The sequence below is a fragment of the Drosophila teissieri genome, chromosome 3R (assembly GCF_016746235.2).
Source record: "Drosophila teissieri strain GT53w chromosome 3R, Prin_Dtei_1.1, whole genome shotgun sequence".
Taxonomy (NCBI): Eukaryota; Metazoa; Arthropoda; class Insecta; order Diptera; family Drosophilidae; genus Drosophila; species Drosophila teissieri.
The window spans coordinates 14,374,626-14,399,933 of NC_053032.1; the positions used below are offsets into that span (position 1 = coordinate 14,374,626).

General features: G+C 43.1%; 9 protein-coding genes across 12 annotated transcripts; 4 read left to right on the top strand and 5 right to left on the bottom strand.

Annotated features, from left to right (window-relative positions):
• The first annotated feature begins 111 nt into the window (after window positions 1-111).
• LOC122620102 lies at window positions 112-1,173 on the top strand. The gene is made up of 2 exons (XM_043797406.1): window positions 112-716; window positions 772-1,173. Exons 1-2 carry the CDS (start codon window positions 486-488, stop codon window positions 1,090-1,092), a joined length of 552 nt encoding a protein of 183 aa, XP_043653341.1. The 5' UTR covers window positions 112-485; the 3' UTR covers window positions 1,093-1,173.
• LOC122620099 (lipase 3) lies at window positions 1,140-2,524 on the bottom strand. Its single transcript, XM_043797399.1, has 3 exons — window positions 2,401-2,524; window positions 1,599-2,318; window positions 1,140-1,527 (listed from the first exon to the last, which is right to left on the bottom strand). The coding sequence occupies exons 1-3, from the start codon at window positions 2,500-2,502 to the stop codon at window positions 1,147-1,149; spliced, it is 1,203 nt and encodes a 400-aa protein (XP_043653334.1). The 5' UTR covers window positions 2,503-2,524; the 3' UTR covers window positions 1,140-1,146.
• An 834-nt stretch (window positions 2,525-3,358) lies between these two features.
• On the top strand, window positions 3,359-3,831 carry LOC122621969. The gene is made up of 2 exons (XM_043800028.1): window positions 3,359-3,486; window positions 3,621-3,831. The coding sequence occupies exons 1-2, from the start codon at window positions 3,392-3,394 to the stop codon at window positions 3,829-3,831; spliced, it is 306 nt and encodes a 101-aa protein (XP_043655963.1). The 5' UTR covers window positions 3,359-3,391.
• A 66-nt stretch (window positions 3,832-3,897) lies between these two features.
• Window positions 3,898-9,146, bottom strand: LOC122619921 (uncharacterized protein DDB_G0290587). 3 transcript variants are annotated; one of them, XM_043797143.1, is made up of 9 exons: window positions 9,080-9,146; window positions 8,343-8,449; window positions 7,659-8,041; window positions 7,159-7,542; window positions 6,761-6,889; window positions 5,249-5,582; window positions 5,082-5,173; window positions 4,891-5,020; window positions 3,898-4,828 (listed from the first exon to the last, which is right to left on the bottom strand). In XM_043797143.1, the coding sequence occupies exons 2-9, from the start codon at window positions 8,428-8,430 to the stop codon at window positions 4,710-4,712; spliced, it is 1,659 nt and encodes a 552-aa protein (XP_043653078.1). In that variant the 5' UTR covers window positions 8,431-8,449; window positions 9,080-9,146; the 3' UTR covers window positions 3,898-4,709. The 3 variants fall into 3 exon arrangements, with proteins under 3 accessions (XP_043653078.1, XP_043653077.1, XP_043653079.1); XM_043797142.1 differs by having other exon boundaries at window positions 7,159-7,575; XM_043797144.1 differs by lacking the exon at window positions 7,159-7,542.
• A 295-nt stretch (window positions 9,147-9,441) lies between these two features.
• On the top strand, window positions 9,442-10,786 carry LOC122621447 (spaetzle-processing enzyme). Its single transcript, XM_043799301.1, has 3 exons — window positions 9,442-9,577; window positions 9,630-10,152; window positions 10,276-10,786. Exons 1-3 carry the CDS (start codon window positions 9,505-9,507, stop codon window positions 10,718-10,720), a joined length of 1,041 nt encoding a protein of 346 aa, XP_043655236.1. The 5' UTR covers window positions 9,442-9,504; the 3' UTR covers window positions 10,721-10,786.
• A 39-nt stretch (window positions 10,787-10,825) lies between these two features.
• On the bottom strand, window positions 10,826-11,294 carry LOC122620145 (28S ribosomal protein S21, mitochondrial). The gene is made up of 2 exons (XM_043797474.1): window positions 11,051-11,294; window positions 10,826-10,992 (listed from the first exon to the last, which is right to left on the bottom strand). The coding sequence occupies exons 1-2, from the start codon at window positions 11,195-11,197 to the stop codon at window positions 10,876-10,878; spliced, it is 264 nt and encodes an 87-aa protein (XP_043653409.1). The 5' UTR covers window positions 11,198-11,294; the 3' UTR covers window positions 10,826-10,875.
• A 334-nt stretch (window positions 11,295-11,628) lies between these two features.
• Window positions 11,629-14,849, top strand: LOC122620144 (dnaJ homolog subfamily A member 4). The gene is made up of 3 exons (XM_043797473.1): window positions 11,629-11,784; window positions 13,001-14,116; window positions 14,236-14,849. Exons 2-3 carry the CDS (start codon window positions 13,016-13,018, stop codon window positions 14,344-14,346), a joined length of 1,212 nt encoding a protein of 403 aa, XP_043653408.1. The 5' UTR covers window positions 11,629-11,784; window positions 13,001-13,015; the 3' UTR covers window positions 14,347-14,849.
• A 365-nt stretch (window positions 14,850-15,214) lies between these two features.
• On the bottom strand, window positions 15,215-18,274 carry LOC122620143 (WD repeat-containing protein 36). The gene is made up of 3 exons (XM_043797472.1): window positions 17,007-18,274; window positions 16,509-16,940; window positions 15,215-16,449 (listed from the first exon to the last, which is right to left on the bottom strand). The coding sequence occupies exons 1-3, from the start codon at window positions 18,163-18,165 to the stop codon at window positions 15,275-15,277; spliced, it is 2,766 nt and encodes a 921-aa protein (XP_043653407.1). The 5' UTR covers window positions 18,166-18,274; the 3' UTR covers window positions 15,215-15,274.
• Window positions 18,275-18,994: 720 nt separating this feature from the next.
• LOC122621102 (neuropeptide CCHamide-2) lies at window positions 18,995-25,093 on the bottom strand. 2 transcript variants are annotated; one of them, XM_043798855.1, is made up of 4 exons: window positions 24,969-25,093; window positions 21,515-21,595; window positions 19,682-19,923; window positions 18,995-19,409 (listed from the first exon to the last, which is right to left on the bottom strand). In XM_043798855.1, exons 2-4 carry the CDS (start codon window positions 21,588-21,590, stop codon window positions 19,323-19,325), a joined length of 405 nt encoding a protein of 134 aa, XP_043654790.1. In that variant the 5' UTR covers window positions 21,591-21,595; window positions 24,969-25,093; the 3' UTR covers window positions 18,995-19,322. The 2 variants fall into 2 exon arrangements, with proteins under 2 accessions (XP_043654790.1, XP_043654791.1); XM_043798856.1 differs by lacking the exon at window positions 24,969-25,093 and adding an exon at window positions 22,500-22,749.
• Between the last annotated feature and the right edge of the window lie 215 nt (window positions 25,094-25,308).

Genomic DNA, 25,308 nt, shown 5'->3' on the forward strand with positions numbered 1-25,308 from the left:
CGAACGACTCAGAGAGTATTACAAATTCTCTCATCATTCTTACATAATCAGCTGAACAAGTTTATGATGCTACTTTGTGAAGTTTTAAGTTCTTTGGAAGCAGCATTTTGCTATATATAATCCCCAATTTATTTGTGTCACCCTAAAATGTAGGAAGGATTGTAATGAAGGTCCTAGAATTAAAACACAGATCGAATTTTTATTAAAATCAGTTAAAGTAAAATGTAGGGTACTATGTTTTTCATAGGTGTACCGTACTTAAAGTAGAGTCAAATGCCGTGATTTTGGCAATTAAATAGAACTGTGTGCAACTGCTCAATAAAACAAAGGGATCGCGTTTTGATATCAATAAACCATTTCTGTGAATAACCGCAACAAGTTCGTTTCCGGTACAAGCTTTAATTTGGCCTTTTAGCGATCATCTATCTAAGTCCTTATAAACCTTTGACAGCGAATGATCATTCATCAGTCGCCAACGTATCGCAATGGGCTCCTCTCTATGTTCCGTCTCTTATCTGGCGGTGTTGGCAATTATCGTCCTTGCAAGCAATATTGGAGTCCAGGCTAAAAGAACGATCAGAATCCATAAATTAGAAAAGGTGGCTCAGGATACCACATATCTGCGCAGCCGTCTACGAATCGCTGAGTCCGAGATAAATGAGTTAAAAATAGATGGATCTCTCGATCTGATTCACAGCCTCAACAATGATTGGACGGTACGTAGTTTATATTATATTCTGTAGGAATAATTAATCAGTATTTCCTCATCAGGTTGTGTTTAAGGTTTTAAGATCCCCGGATGGGGACGCAAACTTCGAAAAAGTTTTAACACTCGAAATTCAGCTTTGTGACTTTATGAAGAGCTACTACAAGGATATATTTTACGAACGGATTAAGGACTACTCGAATGCCCCACATCCGAGCAAATGTCCTCTGCCCAAGGAGCATTATGTTCTACAGGACTATCCTCTCAACGTCAAGGTGCTCAAAAAACTGATGAGTCCGGGCTTCTATCGCATAAAGTATACCCTTAAGAATGAAGAGACAAAAATATTATCGTATGTGCTGGAGATGGAGTTGGAGGAGGACTAATCAATCCCGAAATTTGCTGGCTCAAATGTTTCATTTAATGCGTGGAAAATAAAACTATTCGTATGATTGCATCTGCTTCAAGACCTCGTCGTACACGTATTTCCTGGCCTCAGTGCCCCAAATGAAATCCAGATGGGCCCACTTCTCGAACGGCACCAAGTAATCCAGTGCCATGTTGGGCAGTTCGTCTCTCAACTTGCGGACATCGCTCACATCGCACATCCAGTCATTGGCTCCGTAATACAATAGAACCGGAGCCTTGGCATTCTTTAGCTTGTAGTCCGGAGGGAAGTAGCTGCCATACTCATAGGGATTGCGAAGGGCAGTGTAGTCGAATTTACGGAACTTCCCGGAGTTGTATTCCTGACAGAAGTGCAGGTTTTGGTTCACGGATGCGCCAGCCGGAGAGGTAGCCTTGATGTGCTCAAGTAGGTCCTGGACAAATGGAGAGCAGCATTATAGATAAAATGCAAGTGATAGGACCAAGATCATTTCCAGATACTTACATAGTCCAGCTGCTCGGTATCGTAGCCTCCAATCAGGAAGATCTCGTTGGCGCACATGTCGGCATAGGGAGAAGTGGCCTGGCACATTTCGATGCCCAAGTCCTGCTTGAACTTGTTGCTGGGCATGAACTCCATGGATCCGCAGACCTCCACGATGGCATTGGGCTGGCCCAGAATGGGGGCAAAGGCGCGGGTCAAAGGGCTCTTCATGTTGCCCATATAGGCGGCTGGTCCCAGAAGATGGGCGGACTTGATCTTGTCATTGTACTCGGGTCTCTCCGACACCATCACCAGATAGACAGTGGTGCCTTGGGAGTGGCCAACATATTGCACCTGCTGCTGTCCTGTCTTTGCCAAAACGTAATCAATCATCGCCGGAACGTCGTACATGCCGATCTCGTTCCAGCTGAAGTTCCAGAAGATCTGCCAGTAAGTGGGCCAGTACTTGTGCGCCTTGGAGTAGGTGTTGCCTCGGGCATTGCCCATCCACACATCATAGCCGGCATCGGCCAGCATGTAGGCTAGGGATCGCTCTGGACCCATGAGCACCCAGTCGGAGGAGGAGCTCAGCATGCCGTGCATGAGGAAGGCCACCGGGCGGTTGGGAGAGTCACCCGTTTTGGGGGAGTACGGGATGCGGTGCATGGTCAGAATGTAGTTGTCACTGGTGACCACCTCGTGGCGCTCCATCGGGTAGCCATCGTCCTCAATGCGTTCACCCTACGAAACAATGACATTAATTGTTAAATTAGATCATTTTAAATTTAAAGTAAAATGTATTTAATATAGCTTTTATACGTACGCAATCGGAAATAGGCCGAGACCCGGCCAAAACCAGGCCCAATCCGACCAGTAAAATGGCCACTTTTAACGCTCCTCGTGTCATCGTAGTACTATGATCCATGTGGTTCGGGATCCCAGCTTTTATAGCCCCCTGAACACTATCTATCCATTGATAGTACGAAGACCCCCAAGAAATCAGTTAAATATATATAAAAGATAGATACACCTGGCCTAATCAGCTTCTTGTTTAGATTAAAATCGCGGGTCTCAAATTTACAGTCTAAGTAAGCCCAAACCCCCCAGCAAAACATCTGATTTCCTTATCATTTTCCAATTATTTTAGTACCTATTACTTTAAAAACTCAAAAGCGTATATTACCATTAATGATTAATAGTTCATTTCTTTAAACAAAATTGAATTTGGAATGTAATGGAATTATTACAAAAGAATTATATTTAGCTGTAATACTACAAGAAACAAATGGTTTAAAAGGCCAGGCTAAAATTCTCACGCGCTAACAAATTCATGATTGGGAAGAGAGTGTTTTGAAGTTCGATCTTTTTATTTATACATATCATTTTTATTATTTGTTGCAATACGTAATTCGTTAAAGATAATTGTTAAAAATAGAAAGTGCGATTGCAAATGAAAACAATAAAATGGCTGAAATCACGCCAGCAACATGTTGCTGGTAGCGTCGGCAACATGCTGCACTTCTTCAGCAGCAACATGTGCGCATATTAATCCTTATATTGCCCAGTTAGCACCTTAGCCCCACTTGGTAGTCGGGTCATCAAATCAGGGCTTGTGTGATATCGATTTATAGAGGCCACACATGATTGGTCTGCCGAGTGGTCTATGATACACGTATCTCCCTAACCGGCTGCCCCTGACGACGTGACCATAACATTACCAAGCTTGGCCCACAGGCATATAACCATATCGCACTTATGACAGTTCAAGCGATAATTCAGTCTCGAGTGGAGCTTATTTTCAAAGGATTTCCGAAATGAAACACCAACAAGTTACAGTGGACTATTGGACGATGTTCAAGACATCCGGAATGTGTCTTTTACTGGCCGTTTGCGGATTTGTACTTCTAAAGTAAGGACATTTACTAAACTATTAATTTCTCAATACTTAATATGTAATGTACAAATTTGTAATGAGTGCTATATGTAAGGCAGTTTGTATGGGATCATATTACCTGGCACCTCACAGTAACTATTATTTTTTAGAATGGTGCAGACCATTTTCTGGCTACCCGGACATCTGAAGAAGAACCAGCAGCGCCTTGAGGAACTGGCCAAAATCTACGCCAAGGATATAAGCGAGGAAGAGAGGGCCGAGATCGAGAAACTGTTCAACAGCAAGGAGCCGGTGACTGAGGAACGCATCAACCAGTTGCTCGACAAGCCAGAGACTTCAGAGCCCAAAAAGGAGCAATAGTTGAATAAAATGATTTTTCACTTGTTTTATATATATATATATATATTTATGTATATTGAGTGTATAATCGATAATTTGTTGATACAGGTTCTAGTTCTTATTTGCATATCGTATATGTAACTCGCAACACAATCAATCGTTTAACCAATCCATTAATAATGCATGTAACACTCAATTATTCAGGGGGGACAACATATAGAATAATAACTATTCACGAAAGTCGCTCGTCTGTGGAGCGGTTACAAGTTTTAACCATATTAGCTACTGATATAGGCGGACTCAGAGCCCTTTCCTGCTTCAAATCGGTCGTTCCTGGCGGTCGTTCCATCGATTTTGCCAGCGACCTCGACATCTCAACCTCTGAATGTGTCTAACTAACAAACTCATATCAAATATAAGCAAGTGCGCCAATTCGTATGCATACCGTGGACATATACATATAGATAGTCTATATTAATTTTAAAAGCTCAAAGGGGCGCAAGTCTCTCTCATCAGTTTTGTCTTTTATCTTTTGTCTTTTGGGTTTTGGTTCGGTTACTTTGCTTTGTCTTTTGTCTTTTGACATTTGATTTGATTTTCTTATCGTACCGTAAGTGCATCTGCATCTGCATCTGCCGCCGACCGACTCCGCCTGACCAGAAAATATCACTTGGGTATCTTTTGCTATATTACACGTAGGCTAATCCGTTAACGAAGGTGAAAGGTGCCAATCGATCGGATGAACTTAGGGCCGAGTTGGATCGAAGATCCGAGAGAGCGCCTCCCCAGAGTAGCGCCGATCAGTGCGTTTATGCCATTTAGCTCATGCGGATTATGCGGGTTAACATATATATATTTATAGGGTTTTTATTAATCTGCGATGGCCTCCCAATATATCTTTATTGGCTGGGGGCATGGATTGGAAGCCTGTAAAATGGGTTGGCCAGATTAACCCGCGCCGCCGGCAGGAACTCCGGATGTTCGGTCAGGGTGTCCGACAATGCGCTCAGCAGAACTCCTGAAATAATTAAAAGATACAAGTGAATTTAAGGATTTGCTTAGGTAACGCCATTTACTTACTTAAAACTTTCTTTTGCAGGTCGACGGGTATGACACCCATGTTACCCTCGCGCTCTAGAAATTCCGTAAGCTTCTGCAGCTCCATCTGGGCCTCGTCGGAGCCATGCGAAAGCGATTGGGCAAACATCACCTAGAAATAAGAAAGCACTCATTAATTGTTTTGCTTGAGTGGCTTAGTATTACAGATATACCTTTGCCAGCTTGTAAAGAATCTCCTCCAGGGAGTATTCATTGTACAAGTACTCAACAATCTTGGCCCGACCCTCATCATAGTCGTTCAAGTCTGGTATTGGAACAAAATTACCATTAAGACATCTCAAATCAAACACATGTATAAGATGCATGATTGAAATCCCACCTTGCTGTGCCTCGCTGTCCAAGACCTTGAGTTTGTTCCAGAAGGTGAAGCTATCGAAGTTCTTCGCGGGCAGGACTCCTGTGGCGCCTCGCTCGATTCCTGATTCCAAACCGGATTCGTGCACTTCTGGGAATGGTTTTTCTGTGGTTGTAGTGGTGCTTGTTGTCGTTGTGGTCGTAGAGGATGCTGGGGGCGTGGTGATTGCGGGACTGTGGCGCTTTAACTGATTCTGGCGGACCTCCTCGGGGAAAATTCGATTGGCATAGGAGCGCTGCAGGAACTCTATTCCCAGCCGAATGTCCTGCAGGAACTTCAAGGCACTCTCCCGAGTGATCTACAAACACATATATTTATGAAAGTGGATATTTATTCTTACTAAGCTGAAAAATATAGTTGAAATAGTTGGAAAAACGCCGAAGATTTTATAAACTTGCAGGTATTTCTAAAATAATTTATTTCAACTTCTTGACTAAGCACCGTCTTTGTAACTTATTGAACTGCTCAATTCTAGTTGAACGTACACAAAACAAATAAATAGCACCAACCAAACCGGTTGCCTAAATATAACTCATTAATAACAACGCTGTTTACTTTCGCAACAGCGTTGTAAGATTTCAAATTATATTTCCGCTTATCTCTACCGTTAACAAACAAATATTACACAAAAATAATGCTATATTACTAAGCATTTTGATATCTAAAAACAAGAGTTTCGGAACATGAATTTATTTTGAATGCTATTAAAGTTGTATCTAAGAATTTTCACAAAAATATTGTTATATTACTAATTAAAAAAAAGCTTCAGCGTAATCCACTTGATTAGTAAACAATAAATGAAAACTTATCGCTGATTGCTTGGCCCGTTGAATTGTGTAGCAAGCTAATAATATAAAAGCTTTTGCTTTAGCGTTGGGAAATCAGTTCACCACCAAAAATCAAACAGCGAAGTTCTACAAAGCCAGCGAAAAGCGGGAAAATATTAATAAGCTTAATTATGCCGCCAAATATGGAAACTCCACAGCAAGAAAATCGTAAATTTGGCTTCTGTGGCCTCCGTAAGGAACACCATGAAGACCACGGACATCATGAACATCATAGACACCTCTGGCATCATGGACATCATGGATACCATTTCGGTCATCCTTGGAATCACCCTGCATACCAACACCATCATGGTGCCCCTCCATTTTGCTCCCATCATCACCGAAACCACGGGCCGCCAATATATTTTGGACCCTCCCTCATAAAGGGCAATGGATTTAGTCTTTACTATTATGATGCGATGAAAGACTAATTGAATGAAATGGGCTCAAGTATATACATACATATGTATACACAGATGCCACAAACTTGATGATGAAGACAAACAACAATATTGATCAGTACTGGACCAAAGTAAAGATGTAAATTGAAGCAATCTCATTTTGAGAAGTAATTTATGTAAAATTTGAAAAAAAAAAAAGTTAAAAAAATATATATAAAATTAAAATAATAAAAAAGACTTTTACTTACCATTTTTTGTTCAACAAGTTCTTCCACGGCTTTTACCACAGCTGTCTCATCTCCGGTCCAAAAAATATACTGCGCCATGTCAAACGAGGAGTACTGACCGTAGTCCGTACGCAGAAAGCTCTTGGCGGTCTGAAAAACAATGAAAACAATAGGATCAAAATAAGTCCATTGACGAGATCTTAAAAACAATGCACGTCATTGTGAAAATTGGCAGCCGATTTCAAAAACTTCGCCAATTATATGTGACATATAGGAATTTCGCCAGAGGCAGCCAATCATTACAATTTTGTAGCTGTATGCCCGTCTAATAGTAATAATTTGTGTTTGAGTTTTGCCAATTATTTTTATGGATATCAGTCCGGTCTTTGTGTGATATATCTGTGACTAGTTATAAGAACCTTGGCCGTTATCTTTGGCATGCTGGATCTTCGGGCCATCACATCGAAGACAATGTCTCCGATGGTCTCCTTGTTGGATTCATGGTGATTCGGTTTGGATTTGGGCGGATTCAGAGCAGTCAGTTCGGTTTCGGCAACCTCGCCGACGGCATCCTGTGCCTCTACTGGTTCTCCTGCCACATCTGGAGCGGTTTCCGTTTCCGGTTCTGCTTCTTTAGCTTCCGGTTCCAGTTCGGCTGGTAATAGGGACTCCCCTTCTGTCTCGGATTCAGATGGAGGAGCTGCCGTCGTAGTCGTGGTAGTGGTTGTCGTGCTTGTGGTGGTGGTCGTTGGTAGCACCTCTGGATTTTGACCAAAAGCTAGACGAGCCGCCCCGTAAAATGCCTGTTGATTTTTGGGTGGTTTCGTAGATATACACTTGGATTTTGCAAAAGAGGAGTTTGGAGTTTACCAAGCGTTCTAGACTGGGATTCTCGCGGGGATTGGGGTTGGCCACTTACCTTCGCATGGGCCGTCGGCTCCACTACGGTTTTGATCTGCGTTTTCGGCTCCTCCAGCTGGGATCTTTCGCCCTCCTCCTTGGAAGTTGCCGTAGTGGTGGTGGCCGACGTGCTGGTGGTCGTAGTGGTGGAAATCAAAGGCGTCGCCACCTCTAACTGCCTCTCCAAGTCGGGCAGAATGTTCGCATTTGGACTTGGACCTGGCTCGGGAACAGCGGCCACCTCCTCGACGCTCTTCTTGGTGGTAGTGGTGGTGCGAGCGGTACTTCCATCATGCTGCCGCTTGGCCATCACCGCTCCCGGATCATTCCGCAGCTGGTCCAGTTCACTGACATCGTCCTCGATCTGGGGGAATGTCGTATCACTGCTGCGCTTGGAAGGATCTAATTTGGGAGATGGTTAATAGTCCACGAGCGAGTTAAGTGGATTTCTTAATATATGTGCACCCGTGAAAAACATTCCAATCACACGACTTAACATAATTTAGATTAACATATATAAAAATAAATAAAACTATTAAATGGCTATAAGTGTTTTTTAAGATAAAGACAATTTATTTTTAGCTACAAGGGTATATAATCCTCGGCATTTTGCTTTCAAATCTCAGTTGGCATAAATGCAAATTAGCTTTGGAGAGCGGCAAGTATAAGGGTCAAAAAAAGTGGGGGAGTTTTGGCTACTCACTGTAGATGTAGGGCAACAAAGCCGGATATGCCTGGGTCATGCAGATGCTGGCCAAAAGAAGGATGGCCAACAGATTCCTTGTCGCCATGATGTTCAAGCCAATAAGACTGAAAGTGACACAAGACGTAATTCATTTGATTAGGGCCCCAGATTCGATTGCACCACAAACAAAAATACACAAAGGAAGAGCAAAAAGGAAGTACAAAAACAAGCACACACACACACACTTACTGAGAAAGGGAAAGAGGGAGAAAGCAGGCACACATACATACATATGCAAATCACGCTAAAAATAACACACGAAATCGATAAGACAACAACAAAGGCAGGCACAGTAAAGCAGTGGAGAATAATAAAAGCGCCAAGAAGCAGGCAACACAAAATAACACGCCAACTTTGATGCGAATGCGAAACACACACACAGGCACACACCGCACACTTATACAGGGACGCAAGTGTAAATTGAGTAAATTGGCCGCATGAGCAAATTATCGATGCATTTGGGGAACACTTAAGCACGTTTGGGAATCCATTGAATTAAAGGAACACCGGAGAATATCTCAAGTATCTGCACTTGCTACGTTCACACACCTACTCACACACACTCACACAAAGAATGCCATTTTTCGAGTAAATACAATTCACTTTTTAGAAAGCATACAAACAAGTATAATACGTTTTTCCTATACTATAAATCACTTTTTCAAAAATCGACCTAACTTGTCGGGTCGTTTTACCTCTCAGATTTCTAGAGTACGTGAAAAGGAAAACGCGTCTGCTGCGTTCGAGGAAAGAAAGTATTCTGAGCCGCATATAGCTAGAACACTGCGGCCATATAACTGAAAGCTCTCTCTTTCCCTCACCAGCCACAAAAAGCTAGCTAAGTAATTCTCGCAAAGAGAGAAAAGGACTCAGGCTGCCGTTATGAATTTGAATTCTGAACAGAGTTCGAAATCATAAACACTTTCCTGATTCCGAAACTTTGTTTTGTTGACATTTTTTAAGTTCTTCGTAATATTTGAGTGCGTAATAAATTTCTTTTTTTATATTGCTCATCAAAAAATAACTGATTAAAATTGACTAACAATGCTACAAAATAACAATAAATCGTTTTGACAAGAAAAGTTTTACACAGTTTTATTTGAATCATTTGTGGATCAACATGTTCTTAGGACACATTTTCGGGCATTTTTTGCTCCTGCTGCCTGTTCTTGTCCCTCATTCAAATGGAGAACGTAATTGCCGACATATACTATGTATAAACGTATTTCAAAATGTATCCCTCAGTTTCTATCCCACGATGGACGCCACTATATAAGTGTTTCAGGATGAGAGCAGGTATGAATTTGTTAAGAGGATGTGACACCGATAAATATTGCTGTCCCGAACCGGAAATGTATCTGCCACATGATACCTGTGGAAAATCAAGAACGCAACCTACGAAAAGCAGAGAACCAACGCCTAATGAGTTTCCCTGGATGGCCATGCTGTTATATGGACATAAAAACAAAAAGTCTGAGAAGCTATTACCAAAATGTGGGGGATCCCTAATAAACAATTGGCACGTCCTGACCGCAGCGCACTGCGTGGAGTATCCATTTGTGGAGTATCCGTTTGCTCTCAAGAGTGTGAGATTGGGTGAACATGACACCTCAACCAATCCCGATCTCACAGTTATGAATGGGATAACTCGGTACACTCATCGTTATTTGGAAATCGAAGTGGACCAAATTTTTGTTCATGAACAATTCAACCGCCGAAAAAGACTGATAAACGACATAGCACTGCTGCGACTTCAAGTTCCAGTGCGGTGAGTAATGATACTCTGCTCGAAATATTAGTCTTATATGAATTAATTCATTATATCCGTTCGGATCATTAGGGACTAGGCATATTGGATTCTGTATACTGAACTAATATCTCTTTCCTTTAGTTATACGGAAGCCATCCAACCTATTTGTATTCCGGGACCCCATATGATGTCCTCGCATAATCGCATTTTTCAAGCATCCGGATGGTCGGACACGGGCAAAGGAATTCCAAGTCAAGTGTTGTTGCGCAGCTTCATCCCGGAAAGGCATCCAGATGTGTGCAAATCAAATGATAACTTTGATTTCAGCAGTCAAATATGTGCAGGTGGTCTGGACGGGAACTACACCCGTCACGGCGATTCCGGAGGACCTCTAATGGAGACCGTAATACATGGGAATGTCCTAGTAACTTATGCAAGCGGAATAATCTCTTACGGATCTAAAACCTGCCAGCAAAAAATTTGCCTGCCAGCATTTTACACAAAAACTGCTTACTTCTTTGATTGGATAAACTCGAAATTGCGAAGTGCACTTATCGACAGCGGCCACAAAATGAATTATGTTTGAAACCACGTTTTGAGTAACGTCACTTTTTGCCGACATATTTAGCTAATAAGACTGCAATTTTGATTAATTGTACATGGTTATTCGGGTATTAAATAAAATAAACACTTAATTTAATTCCTACATTTTATTGCCACAAAACCTAGTTTAAAATGCGACTAACTGCATCCAGGAAAAGGTTCGGTGCGATTTTTGCGCAGTACGAACTGAATTTTTCGGTTCATGTCCTCGTTGTAAATGGCCTTGCATTTCTCGAAGTTGATGCGACGACGGACCTAAACAATAGATGAAGTCATTAAAATATAATCAATAGTTTAGTTATTTAAAACGAACCTGATACGGCTTTTCGTAGAATCGCGTGCGGCGAAACTGATCGAGCAGTTCTTCTTTTCCCAACACGCGATTTAACAGACGACACGCCTCCTCCACATTATTGTTTTGCACCAAAACAGTGCGGGCCAGAAATTGCACGTGTCTCATTTCGAAAATATAGTTTTATCTCAACATTTAATAAACAATTTATTAAATAATCAAAGTTGAAAACAGTGTGACCATTGATGAGGATGTAAAACAGCTGATGAAAATCGCTAACCAGGGCTAACGACGCGAAATTGCTGATACGAGTTATAATATAAAGAAAGTATGTTTTGAGAAGACCTCAACTGTAGAAAAAGAATATTAAATAAATAATATATGTAATTATACAACACATAATGCTTTTTGTTGTGGCTATAACTTTTAAAGAAATAAATTTAATGCGCCTCACGTCAAGATAACAAAAATTTCTAGGTAACTTTAATAGCCAAGAGCTGGGCTCTGGCAATTTTCAGAAAATAGCTAGATGTAGCTACAGCTTAGATTGTCGGGTGCAACCCTAGTAGTCTGGTGTGTTTTTCATAATGCTCGGCTGGTCACACTGCTTTCCAGTTTTCTTCCTAGCGTGGCGGCCATAGTAAGCTGTTGAAAAGTATTCGACGTGAATTAAATTTGTTGTAAAAGTGATAATTCGAGGAATCGGGCTACGAAAGTTACCATTCGCTTTAGGCACGACACGACACGAGGAAAAGGTAAGCTGCGGTTCTGCTGGGCTAATTAAAATTACCACCTGATTTTGCACATTTCGCTTCGCATTGTGCGTTTGCCAATGTGTGTGTCTACTTGGTAGACACTTCCTTTTGCGCTTGGTTTTCTCATCACTACCGTTAAGTAATCAGCGATAATAGTTTTTTGCCGGAGATTTGCCTTCGATTTTTGGCATTAGTTTTGCAAAATCGATGGCTCTCTGGGTTTTCTTCTCTTCTTTGTTCAATCGAATTATTCTGACGCAGCGTCTTGCGCGGCACATGTTGGTACCCATACAAGCGCACAGTCAGGGGTATTGGTGTGCTAGCCACTGGTGAAAATATAATTAATTTATCTATTGATTTGCCTTCTAAATCGATAGTTGCTTCTAGAATTAATTTCCATTCTTATTTTCGACTCTGCCCTTTCCCCTTCGTCTGCTTTTCGTTCTTTTCCCGTTTTTTTCATTTTTACGCTCTCCGCTTTGCAGTCGCCGTTCGCAAAACCAGGGCTGCATTGTGCTGACGAAATTTTCTAGAAACTGTGTGTATGTGTGCGTGCGAAAGAGAGCCAGGTGTTGGTGAGAGGGGGGAAGAGAGCGTCAGCTGCTCGCCGTATTGAAATACGAAAATTGTTCTAGAAAATCGACTAGAAAACGTCGCAGTTATTTTTGCGAACACATGGCGGCGTAACGACCTTGAAACCCGGGCTCTAGCTTCCGGCAATGCCTACCCATTTCCTTCTCCCCCCGGTTTACACCGAGAAAAATGTCTATTGAAATCGAGTCACAGCTGTAGAAATCAATAAACAAAAGGTCATATGCTCGAGAGGTTTCTGTTTTTTTTTTTTTTTTTGTAAAGTGATGCCTAACATAAAATATGTCACTGATTTTTGTTTACATTATTAGTGAGGAGTTTTCATCAGCCCTATGAACTATGACTTGAGGTGATTGAGGTGTAATTAGAGGCAAAACAGAAAATAACTTTCATCGGAAACTCGCTGCCATAGAAACAATTCAACCAAAAAAAATTGTAATTTTCATGCGAACAAGCATCCAAATCGGTTGAAATTTTTATACTTTTTGGTATTTTTGGTAATTGAATGGAGAACTTTGGACGTTTCTCATTTTTTTTTGTTTTCGTTTTCCACAAATGTGTTCCTAAGTCTGTATTTTACTTGCTTTCCCAGATAGTAATCTTAAACTACTTGGTCTGTTTACAGTAAACAGCTAACAAGATGGTCAAGGAGACTGGATACTATGATCTGCTGGGCGTGAAGCCAAATGCCACGCCCGACGAGCTGAAGAAGGCTTATCGGAAGCTGGCCCTCAAGTACCATCCGGACAAGAACCCCAACGAGGGTGAGAAATTCAAGGCCATCTCGCAGGCGTACGAGGTGCTCTCCGATGCGGACAAGCGGCAGGTGTACGACGATGGCGGCGAGGCGGCCATCAAGAAGGGCGGTGCCGATTCCGGGGACTTCCGCAATCCGATGGACTTCTTTGAGAAGTTCTTTGGCGCTGGGTTCGGAGGTGGCGGCGGTGGACGCAGGCGCGAGAGGCGTGGCAAGGACGTGGTGCACCAGATGTCCGTACAGCTGGAGGAGCTGTACAATGGAGCCACCCGCAAGCTGCAGCTCCAGAAGAATGTGATCTGCGACAAGTGCGAGGGTCGCGGCGGCAAAAAGGGCAGCATTGAGAAGTGCATGCAGTGCCGTGGTAACGGTGTGGAGACCAGGGTTCAGCAGATCGCCCCCGGCATCATGCAGCACATCGAGCAGGTGTGCCGCAAGTGCTCGGGAACTGGTGAAACCATTCAGGAGAAGGATCGCTGCAAGAACTGCAGTGGCCGCAAGACGGTGCGGGAACGCAAGGTACTGGAAGTGCACATCGAGAAGGGAATGCGGGATGGCCAGAAGATTGTCTTCACGGGAGAGGGCGATCATGAGCCGGAATCTCAGCCGGGCGATATTATTATTCTTTTGGACGAGAAGGAGCACTCCACATTCGCGCACGCCGGACAGGATCTGATGATGAAGATGCCGCTGCAACTGGTCGAAGCACTCTGCGGATTCCAGCGAATCGTTAAAACGCTCGATGATCGCGACCTGATTGTGTCCACACAGCCCGGCGAGGTTATCAGGCATGAGATGACCAAGTGTATTTCCGAGGAGGGTATGCCCATCTTCAAGAACCCCATGGAGAAGGGCACATTGATCATCCAATTCGAGGTGATCTTCCCGGATGTGATCAATCCGTCGGTGGTGCCCACGCTTAAACAGTGCCTACCCCCGGCGCCGGAGGTTGACATTCCAATCGATGCGGAGCAGACGGTTTTGGTGAGTATCTTATTTGGGGTGTGAGTAAAGGGGAGGACTGGAATGATATACATAGATTGGCAAAAATAGGTCAATTCTATCCATTTTTATGTATTTATCGATTCGTCTATCTTTCGCAGGAGGACTTTGATCCCAAGCAACGTCGCCAGCAACACCAGCGCATGGCCTACGATGAGGACGATGGCGGCTATCAGGATGGCCCACGCGTCCAGCAGTGCACATCGAGTTAAGCGCCCCCGCTGCGTGTTGCATCTCCGGACACACAACCCTAATAATACCCCAACCAACAAGCCGTAATATTATGTAAACCAGCTCCCGGAACACTGTAATTGCGCTTGCAAGGGCCGAAGAACTCCCAAAAGCACCTTAAAACACCATCCAACTCACACTAGGAGACCCAACCAATCGAGATCTAAAGTTATTTCATGCAAGCTACGATATTTAGGTATAAATCAAAGGAACTTATCAGATATATGCACTATGTCTATAACGCGTGGTTGTTTGTAAACCAACATTTTTCTGTACGTTTATGTTGCGTTGGATTGTCAAAGAATCGAAAACGGAAACTGAAACTAAACTAAACTGAAATTGAAATCAGCCGCCACTAGAACCGTATCTAAAGTCCGCGCCAGCGAACGCGTCTAGAAACAAGTTTAAGTTATTTAATTCCAGCATAAATAAAAGCGTTAGTTTAAACGGATATAACAAATAAATAATTAATACACAATTTCAACCCAATCGCTGTATATTCTTCTTCCCATAGTTCCAGTCTCACTTGCCCCCATTTAATTCTACAATCGCTGCGTAGTCACCGCTGGTGTGAATCATTCGTCTTATGCCAATTAAAGATATCAGGCATGACAAAGTAAAGGTGCTTGGCGTGATTAGTTTTGCCGGCGGCCGTTTTTGGAGTACCTTATTTAAAATGCTATCTGGGATTAGTAGATAAAAAGAAAGAGGAAGTATACTTTGCGATGTAAATTGTAAGATGCCATTTAATCGTTCAGAATGAAATGAGGGCTTTGTATTTCTTGTGGATAAATAATCATCATTCAAATGAATCTGCGAGGTACTAACATTAAAAGCAAATTCAAAATGTAAAATGTTTTGTAAATTTATTTACAAAATATCAAAATGAACTACAACATAATCTTGCATCTAATGCGCGAAGTTTCGGAGGGCGGCCACAACTCCAGTTCCATAGATGAGCTTCTCCTCCACACGCTGCCAAGCCTCCTGCTGCACCTGGGAGACACTGCGCAGCTCCTTTACCAAGTCCGGAGACTCCGTCAGCCCGAGACCGTGGGATCGCAAGAATACACTCAGATACGATTGAGCCAGCTCAAAGTTGAGATTGGTCCCAAACATAAACTTAACGAGTTTAAGGAACTGCAGCATGGCAAGCAGTGTTCCTCCAGCCTCCGGGTGCAAAGATTTGATCTCAAAGTCAACCATCGAGGGTCCTAATTGGGTCAAGTGAGCCACAGCCGGTGGGAAATCCAGAGTGTCGGCAGTTTCCTCCAGTAGTTGGCCAAATGCAGTAAGATTGTTGAGAGTCGAAGCCTTCCGGATTCGGGATTCTTCCTCCTTCTGACCGTTCTGCACATCGAAGCGCAGTTCCAGTCCCGAAACGGTGGGCAGGAAAAAGGGAGCCTGTTTGGGAGCTTTTGGTGGGGCCTTTGGCTTGTTTCGTTGTTTAATGAGCTCCAAATCCAACAGATTCTGCCAACGAGATGCAGCCAACCCGGATAGCGTTATTAGCTCCTCGGACAGCTGAGTTGGAGTTTCGTACTTGGTGTCAACTAGCTCTCCGAGTTTTGACTCGTCCTCTTCGTCAATCTCTAGCTCCTTCATGCCATCCTCCAGCTCCATGGCATCGCACACATTGGTGGGCAATCCCACGTATGGAGCCGGCTCCAAGGGATCGATGGAGCGCAAAGAAACCTGATTAAACAGCGTCTTGTTGGCCCACAGGTAAATGCCCAAAAGGCCAACATGCGCGGTGGCCAGAAAGTCGCCATTGGGCGACATGCTCAACGATACACAAGGAGCCTCGACACGGAAGTGATCCACCATATAGGAAGAGGGTATGTCCCACACCTTGATAGTGGAGTCCATGGCTGCGGTGATCAGCCAGCGGCTGTCCGGGCTGAACGTGAGGTCATTCAGCTTGGCTGTGTGACCGACGAACTTGCGAACAATGACCCGCGTGTGCATGTCCACCACAAAGATCTTGAAAGTTTCCAAGCCTATGGCCAGCATGGAGCTCTCTCGATGCTGTCGAATAAGGGCGATTCCATCTGCCAGGCGCAGAGTCGCCAAGGGCTTGTCCACTGAAGGATAGTAAGAAATTAAAATGGTTTATTATCTTATTTTGAACACAATTCCTTACCCTTTCCTTTGAATGACCAGAACTTAAGCAGGCCCTCCGAACAGCCAGAGATGACGGTTTGGTTAAGATTGTCGCTGGCCAAGCCGCGAACTGCCTTCTTGTGGCCTGGCGAGCCATAGCTAGCGCGACGAAAACCAGACTGGATATTAAAGCGCTCAACGTCGCCACTGCTATAGCCAATGATCACAAAGTTGCCGCAGTGCGTCAGTACAATGCATGTGGTCTCACTCTGGAAGTTGGTGCGGTTGCTGTTCTGGAACTGTTTCGGAACCAGGCGGTGCTCGCCCATACGGTTCTTGCCAAACGACCAGGTTGTCGTCTGAATAATGCCCGCATGGATGGCAGCGATGTTATCCCACTCCTTTTCGCGAGCCGTATCCGATGTGAACTCCAGGATAGGTGGCATACCAAATTTATCGTGCTCAAAGCGATCTGCAAGAAAACGTTGCATCTTAAAAATGCGATCTCAAAGGGAATAACAATAACCAAAAGTCTTACTCTTCTTTTTTGTGGCCTTTGGATTGTATGTTGCTCTGCCCATGCTCTTGTTCAGCGATTCGGAAATGGTGGAGAAGACCCTCATGGTGCTGTCTTCGCCCGAAGATAAAATGGAGACTCCTGAGCTGCCGTGGTAGCGAATACAAAACGGCGGCTTTGTGTGTCCCTCGCGGATTCTCAGCTGTCTAGCACCACCATCGGGCATATCAAAAACAAACATCTTCATGGAGTTGTCTGGTGAAGTGGTGAAAACCACGGGCTCGCTGGGCAGACAAATGGCCGTGGTCACCGACTCCTCGTGCGCTTGCACCTGGCCGGCTAGCTTCCGCTCCTCCAGGTTCCAGAAGGCCATGTAACCATTGCTGCAGGCGGACACAAGGATTGGTGGGCCGTCGGTACGAAACGAGAGTTTTGTAACTTGACCCCAATCCTGCTGGAAGCTCATTAGCACCTCGTCGAACTTTAGGTTAAGCAGGATAATAGTGCCATCCCCGTGTCCCACGGCCACGACATCCAAAGCAGGAGACGGTTCAATGCAAGTGATCCTGCTATCGTGGTGACTCAAAGTGCACACCACACTGTTCTTCTTTATGTTCAAGATCTTCAGTTGGCCCTGTTGGGAGCCTAGTACTATCTTGTTGATGTACGTGGGCGGATGGGTCACCGCGGTGATCTGGAACTCCTCGGGCCGGAAGGGCACTTCCAAATAGACGTCCTCGGTGGGAATGTTCCACACTTTTAGCACATTCTGCCGATCGATGGCTATCAAATTGGAACCAAAAGGCAGCAAGAGGTGGACATCCTTCAGATGGCCGCGGTATACGTGCCGGATGTGTTTGCCCGCCCGCCACGCGAAGATGCACTTGTTGCTCGCTGTGTACGTGTGCAGTCGATCCGTGGCCAGAGCAGTGATTTCGTCCGGATGCAAGCCGCTTACGTGCAGCAGCCGGAAGTGGTTTGCGGTGTACACCTGGAAGGATCTGCCGATGCAGGTGATCAACAAAGTGTCCCGACGACGCTGCACATAGCGGGTGACTGCCGGAACCTGGTTGCTCACATAGCCAAGGGCTCGATTCCGCCGGAAGATGCAGCTGCTCTCCTTGAACACAGATTTCCGCTCCTCCGACTCTGGCTTATCCACCAACCGCAGGTGCGTCATTTTATTGTCTGAAATGTCTCTTTCGGTCGCTTTCTCGATTTTTTTCAGCTAAAGTCCACGATTACTGCAACATGCTGAAAATGTTTACGGCAGAAACACGTGTGGAGTAGTGTGACCGGAGCTTGAAAACACTGCACTAAACCGTATTCAAATATACCAAACTACATACTAACCATTTTTCAAAGTGGTGTTCGGTATTTTACTCCCCTTTTGCGCCAAACTGAAATTTCAAACATTTAATACTGTACGTCTGGTTCAATCAAAATCCTCTTATTTTTTCCTTTTTGAAGTCACAGCTTTGTAAATCGTCTTTATGAACCTAAATGGCGACGGAAGGTTACAGGTTCAATAAAGTGACACATCAGCAGGAGCCAACAAAGGAGAATTTTCGTAGAACGTTAATAGATCTGCTCTAGCCACTTCTAAGGCGTGAAGGTTAACCCAAAGAAATGATTGGATGGAGGTAATCATTTTGTCTTAGCCAGAAGCCAGGATGAGGAGAAGCTCCTCAATTCAAATAGCACTGCAATAGTTTATACAAGGGAAAAACAAACAATTGTTGAATTTGAAGGCTCTTGTAGCACATTATATTATTTATTTAACCAAGCATCTCTTTATAAATAAAACTGTTGTGAACAATATGTTAGTGTTGCGCAGCCGTAATATACATATACACCTATAAAGACTAACATACACAGTTTACAAAGTTAATATGTATATATTTTGTATGTTAAATAAAATTACAACTATATATAGTCTTTAGCTTTCCTCGTAAATAAACATAAATAAAATATACGTATTTAACATATGAACAGTGAAACACGCTGTCTTTGCCGTTTTCTTCGATTTATTTTTCCTCGTCTGCTCCTTTTTTTTGGCACTGAAATCCTTACCAGCCCCTAAAAATTTCAGTTGGGTTTTTATGTTCGATGCTTATGCAATTAGCATGAAAATTGACTGCTTGGTATGTGTAGACATTTATCAAACATTTTATACAAGTTGCGAAAGTAATTAACATTAATAAGTAATTCATGTGTTGTCGCTGATGTTGCTGTTGTTGTTGTTGCTGTTGCTGTCTTTGTTGCTCTTGTTCTTGAGGCTTGTTTCCGGTTTTACTGTACTTTGTGGAAAGTCGTATTTTGATAACATTTCTGGCCTTAGTTTACACCATTCATTTCGGCGGAATTGGCCAATGCATAATCCAGTTCACCCAGGCGAGAGGCGGGTCGGCGAGGTCGGTTAAACTAAAAGGGGATACAGTCGTTAGTAAAGAGGGTCAACATTATTCCTATTCGAATCGAGTTTTTCAACCGGAATCCCTAAACTCATTTGTATGTTCACCACAGAGAAGCCATGGTTTGAAATCACATTTAAAGACGTTTAAACGTACATAAGTATGTAAATTACATCCAATCCGAAATCATTTTGGGTACTTTAAAACAATCACGATAGTTTAACAGATTATATTCATCTTCATGTGCTGCCAAATATAGAGCGAAGAATAAAGGTCACTTACCCATGATCTCATGATTTTGTAAAGCACCTGACGGGCGGGATAGTCATTAAAGTCGCCCTCGGGCGGCACTTGTTCATTTGGCGCCATCATGGGCAGTAGGCCATTCGGACGCACATAGTCTGGTTCCTGCCCTCCGGTGGCTGCCTCGCCCATTCCCACTCCCGTTTCGGACCCGGATCCGGTGCTCAGAGAGCGCTTGCCATGACCACCGTAGCACACATGACCGTAGGCCTGGCATCCCTCTGCAAAAGATTGAAAATATGTCAACTTAATTTAAAAGCACTTGAAGAGCTTAAGTTAGAAGGTAAAATATAAGAGAAATTTAAAAGCAAATATAATTTTTAAAATATCTAATAAAAAATAAAAATAAAATAATTATCTAATGAGCTCATTTCCATTTATAACCTTTAGTTATTAATATCCAATTTAAAGTGAACTGAACTGAAACCTAATCAAAACGGGAACCATCCCCACATCACTTTAACTTGCCACCGATGCGTGTGCATTTCCCAACGCACCGCCCCAAAATACTTTTCCCATTAATGGAGGTAGTCTGCTCCTTCGGATTTCGTTACTGCCAAAATCTTTAATCGCAGGCCAAAGCTCAAGAGAGACATCCGGCGATAACCATTTGACCCCATGACGGCTCAGTTTCGTTTGTTTGCCTGTGTCTGTCTGGCTGTGTGTGAACAAACTTTTGACTTTCTGCCGTTTTTTGGATTTCCGCCCACACAGGCAAACATAAATTTTCGTGTTGCACACTTGGGAGTTGTCCTTGACATACGCAGAATTTTAATAGAGGAAGGGGGCCGGTAGGACTTTTCTAAGCTGATGGGACTATGGTTACTCAAATGGAAGTCAATCGAATATCGGTACCTCTAAGCGAAGGGAATATTAATGGGTTCAACTACTAACATCCGAAATTAGATTCTACCTATTTAATTTATAAATTTAAAGGGGTTAAGGTTTGAGTTAGTGAAATGTTATGCTGCACTAAAAGTCTCTTTGTTGAGTTTACACGGTATCTCTAAAATCCTACCAATCCTGCCCTACATATTATATTATAATGCCCATGTAATCGCAGGGGAGCTCTAAATAAGTTAGCTTTCCAACATCTTAAATGCCGTTTCAGAGGCAATCAAATTCAAAACTTTTGGTAATTGAGTGCTGAATGGCAGAACAGATGGGATCTGAATGAAAGCGGATGCCTAGATTCACTTGACATTTAAGGAAAATGATGTCGCTCATGACTTGTGTCTTCGAGATAGTTGCAGCTTGCACGGGAAACGGAAATGGCCCCCACTTTCCCTATTTTCCCCTTTTCATGTCGCAGTGGGGAACGCCCTTGTTGTTGCCATTTAACTTTCCCACAGCTGGAAAAACAAAGACGCCGGCTTGTTTGCGTTGCATTAAACTGCAACAATTGATGCAGCTCGATGGGTGGTGAATGTGTGGATATCGGCACCCATTTATGACTTTGTTTTTCGCACTGCAATTTAATGAATATTTCATGGCAAATTCACCTGCATACTTCGGTGGGAAACTTTAAGAGTGGAGATCGAGATTAAACCGGGAAAGGGAAAAACTAAATAACTTTAAATGAAAGGGAAACTTATACATTTAGTTTAAAAAATCATAAATTAAAATGGAATTTAAGTAGAAAGAAATTGAAAATGGGTTCTTATTTCATTTATAAAACTAACAAGAACAAGATTTTATCAAAACTACAAAAGTTAATGGTTCAAAAAATATCTTAATTTTCTGAAAAAAAGTACTTAAAATTAGGAAATAATTTTTAATAACTATAATTAAATGGATTATTGCTGTACTCACTTTTCGCTTGGCTCTGTTGCGCGGCCAGGACCACGGTGCAGATGACGACCAGTAGCAAAGAAATGGTGGATTTCATGATACCTGGTGGGAGGAAGAGTAGAGAAAGGGATGAGCACCTGTTGAAATCCGGCAGTCTGGCGATGACAATGCGACTTTCACCGCGGGGCATAACACTAATTAGGAAATCCGAACACAACGCGACGAGCGAGTTGGAATCGGAGTCTGAATCAGATTCGAATCCTAGAGTTCAAATGCAGTTAAGGGCTAATCCCGGACCGCAAAAACTTTTGAACTATGATTTATGTAACGCCCACACAAAACGCAAAGACAATCAGCCTGGGCGTATGTGTGTGACTTGAGGCCAAAAGGTGGAAGTTGCACAAACATTTGTTTATTACGTGCTTTGAATTCTGTAAGAGTTCATCATCTTGCGGATGGGTTTCCCAAGACTATTCAAAGATAAAAGATAAGTCATTTAATTGGATGGGAGCTGTAAGCATTTCCTACTACATTTCATATTGTATGCGAGCCTAAGGCTGAAATTAAACCGATTAAAATTTGCCAACAGCTGATGCCCTTTACGCCATCAATCATACGCCATGTGTGCGTAATTAAGTATGTTATCGCGTACTGAGTAGCTTGCTTGTAAAATATCTACAAATTTAAAAAGCAAATCAATTGCGATATTTGCTGGCTAAAAATAAACCTTAACACTTTGAATACAAATTATGATTATTTGCCCTTTTTAATTTTAAGCTAAAGGCATTGTCAAATATTTAGTGAGTAAAGTACTGAACTTGATTTCAATAAATTAGTTGTATTAACCATAGACGCTTGAAACACTTCGTTAAGATATATTAAAAGATATAACCGCTAATGGCGCAATTGCCCATCAATCATACGCCCCGTCGCCGTACTTTTATTTGTATTGTTGAGCACCGAACCTGGTCGCGTGTCGCCTTCCACTGCAGCTTGAATAACTCACCTCAATCAGACTGATTAGCCGTTCTGGGCTGGGTGAGATTTATACGGCAGTTTTCTTTGTTTTTTGCTTGTTGCAGCGGCTATCAGTAGTAGTTTAGAATAAGTGTGTGCGGTATTTCGCTAGATGGCTACTATATAATCACAGATATGGTTGGGGCGGATGTGCTTGCCAATAGTCCAGCTTGATATGGCAATTCCACCGAATCAGGCCGAATCCCTGAGCGCGATTTCACATTTTCAAGCTCCCGCCAGCGACTGAGGCCGATCCATGAAGTCGCCGGATCTATATGCCACATCGAAATCTCGCCCCGCTGATAAACGGCGATCTTTTCCGTAATCTCCGCTCAATCCGTGTCACGCGCACTCACTCCCACACTTTTCCCATTTCCACTCGCCCCTCGGATCCCCGGACTATTTTCAGCCACTGGTCGGGGCTAAATTTATGGCGGGCCGATAAGTGAAAATTAATATGTGGAGCGCCAGTGGCGGACCAGTAAAAATCAACACAATAAATGCACCCACGCCGTGCGAAAACAATAACAGCGCACTCATTACACGAATACAAAAAATACAAATATAATATAGTATAATAATAATTATAGTTTACCAAGGCGCAGGGCCGTGCCAGCACTCGACCCTTGGGCTTATCAATTTTCCCAGCTATTTAGTTGTGATAATAATGCCTTAATGAGCTGTTGCTGCCACAACTCTGTCACTAATACCCGTTCCGAGCGCCGTAAATCGTGCGTTTCAAAAACTTTCCACAGGTGCTGCTGTTCCCTCCAATATATTCAATGCACTCGCGAAAAGTAGTGGCTAGTTGGCAAATATATATTTTAATCGTATCCCCACTCTCTGCTTGCCAATGTTTTAAATAAGGACAGGTTAATATAAAAGACAGATCCCCGCCCCAAAAGGAAGTACTTCATTTATCTGCCTTAAAGGGGAGAATTTCTAATGAGGCTACTACTGTTTTTCATAAATCAATAGTGTAGCCCAAAGTTCAGCAGCAGCCGGGAGCACAGTTTCCGTGTGAAATTCTCTAATCACGGACTGATAATTCAGGCAAAAAGACAACACAAACAGCTGCAAACCAGGTCATCCAATGGAAGCGTGCCTTTGGCACAAATCGCTTCAAATCGGATCAGTTCAGTTGCTCAGATTGTTCTTTCTCGCCGCGATGAAGAGATTCAGAACAATAGGCACACGATTAGCTACACGAACTCAAGTGGAAAGAAGCAGAGGAGCCGGGAAAAGCAAATTAAATGCGGCAACAAGTCAGGTCAAGAGTTTGAGCGGTTTTCCGCGATTAACCAAAGTCGACAGCCAAGTTGAAAGTTACAAACTGAAAGTTGTCTTGCGGAAAGTTAGGTTTAGGGTAGCTCGACTGTAACATCAAGTTGAATTGGACTAATTAAAAGTGTCATTTGCTCACACTGCGATTAAATTATTTTTAATACCTTTGAAAATTAGTCCTGGCTTTTCAAATCCTTTACGACAAGGCATTATCATAAAGTGTCCATTTCAAGTGGATAATTCATATTTTATGTTTCCCTTTGCAGCTCTAAATGCTAAATGTTCGCCTGGGAAGGGCAGTCGCTCAAATTGAGTTGAACTTGGCCAGCAAGTTCTGTTTACCAACGGCAACAAGTTGGCTGAACATTTCCATCTGTCTGTTCTCGTGCGCCTAGGATAATGCATGATTTATACGGCTGCTGGCCAGAATGTCTTGAATTTTAATATCTTCAACTTTGCTCGAGGAGAACCTGCGATTTCCACAGCGATTTGAAGTTTCCACTTTGGCAGTGAGCCGAGTTGCCAGCAGCCAGCAGCGTTTAAGTGGGAGTTATCAAAAATAAATCAAAGCGGATAAGGAAGTGGAAAGCCCCCAACATTTCCCTGACTAAAATGCCCATAATTATGGCTTCAAATCAAATTTGATTCAATTAAATTAGACAAATAAACAGGAACGGACAAGTAGCAACCATCCTCCAGGGCATTGGGAAATTAGTTGACCAAGACAAGCGGCTAACAATTAAAGTAAACACTGGCAAACGAGAGTGGGCGGTAATCTTCAGTGTGCTCGTACTGAATACTTTGAATTTCCCTGAATTTAATAAATATTTTATCCAATTTTGTAAGCTTCATGAACAATCCCTTAACTCTTATAAATGAGAAACTGCAAATTTTGTTCTAAATCTACTGCTGATATAAACTGAAACAATTATGTTCTTAGAATTCAGCCTGTAAATGAAAATCACTCTTTTTGGCTACCACTTTATAATATTTTGTATCTTCTTTAATGAGACTGTAATAGATGGGAACATGGTTTTTTAAGGCTCTTCAGTATAATCACTTAATCACCCGATTGTTGCTGACCGAAACCTCACTTATAATTTAATCCTCATTGCTACTATGATGATTTTGAAGCCGTGGGGCACACGTTGTGGCCAACGGAGGGCGCACTTACTTGCACTTGGCTGGTGGGCTGCTTTCCGAAACAAATGTCCTTGTCTTTCGTCCTGGTCCTCGTCCTCGTCCTTGCCGGATGGTTTCGCTGGTCTGCCGCTGCTGCTGTTTGACTGCAAGCCGGAGTTCTTTTGGTGCCGCAAAAGGAAAGTCGGCCTGCTTTATAGCTGCAACATTGGCTCGCAGCTGCGTGTGTGTGAGTGCGTGTCTGTGAGCGGGTGCCAGTGTGGGTGAGAGTGCGAGTGTGTGCGTGGGCCGGAGCCAGCCGGCCAATCGGAGGAGAGCGAAAAGCCGAGCGGCACACGAAGCGCCTTTGCCCAGAAGTATGCAGCGATATTTTT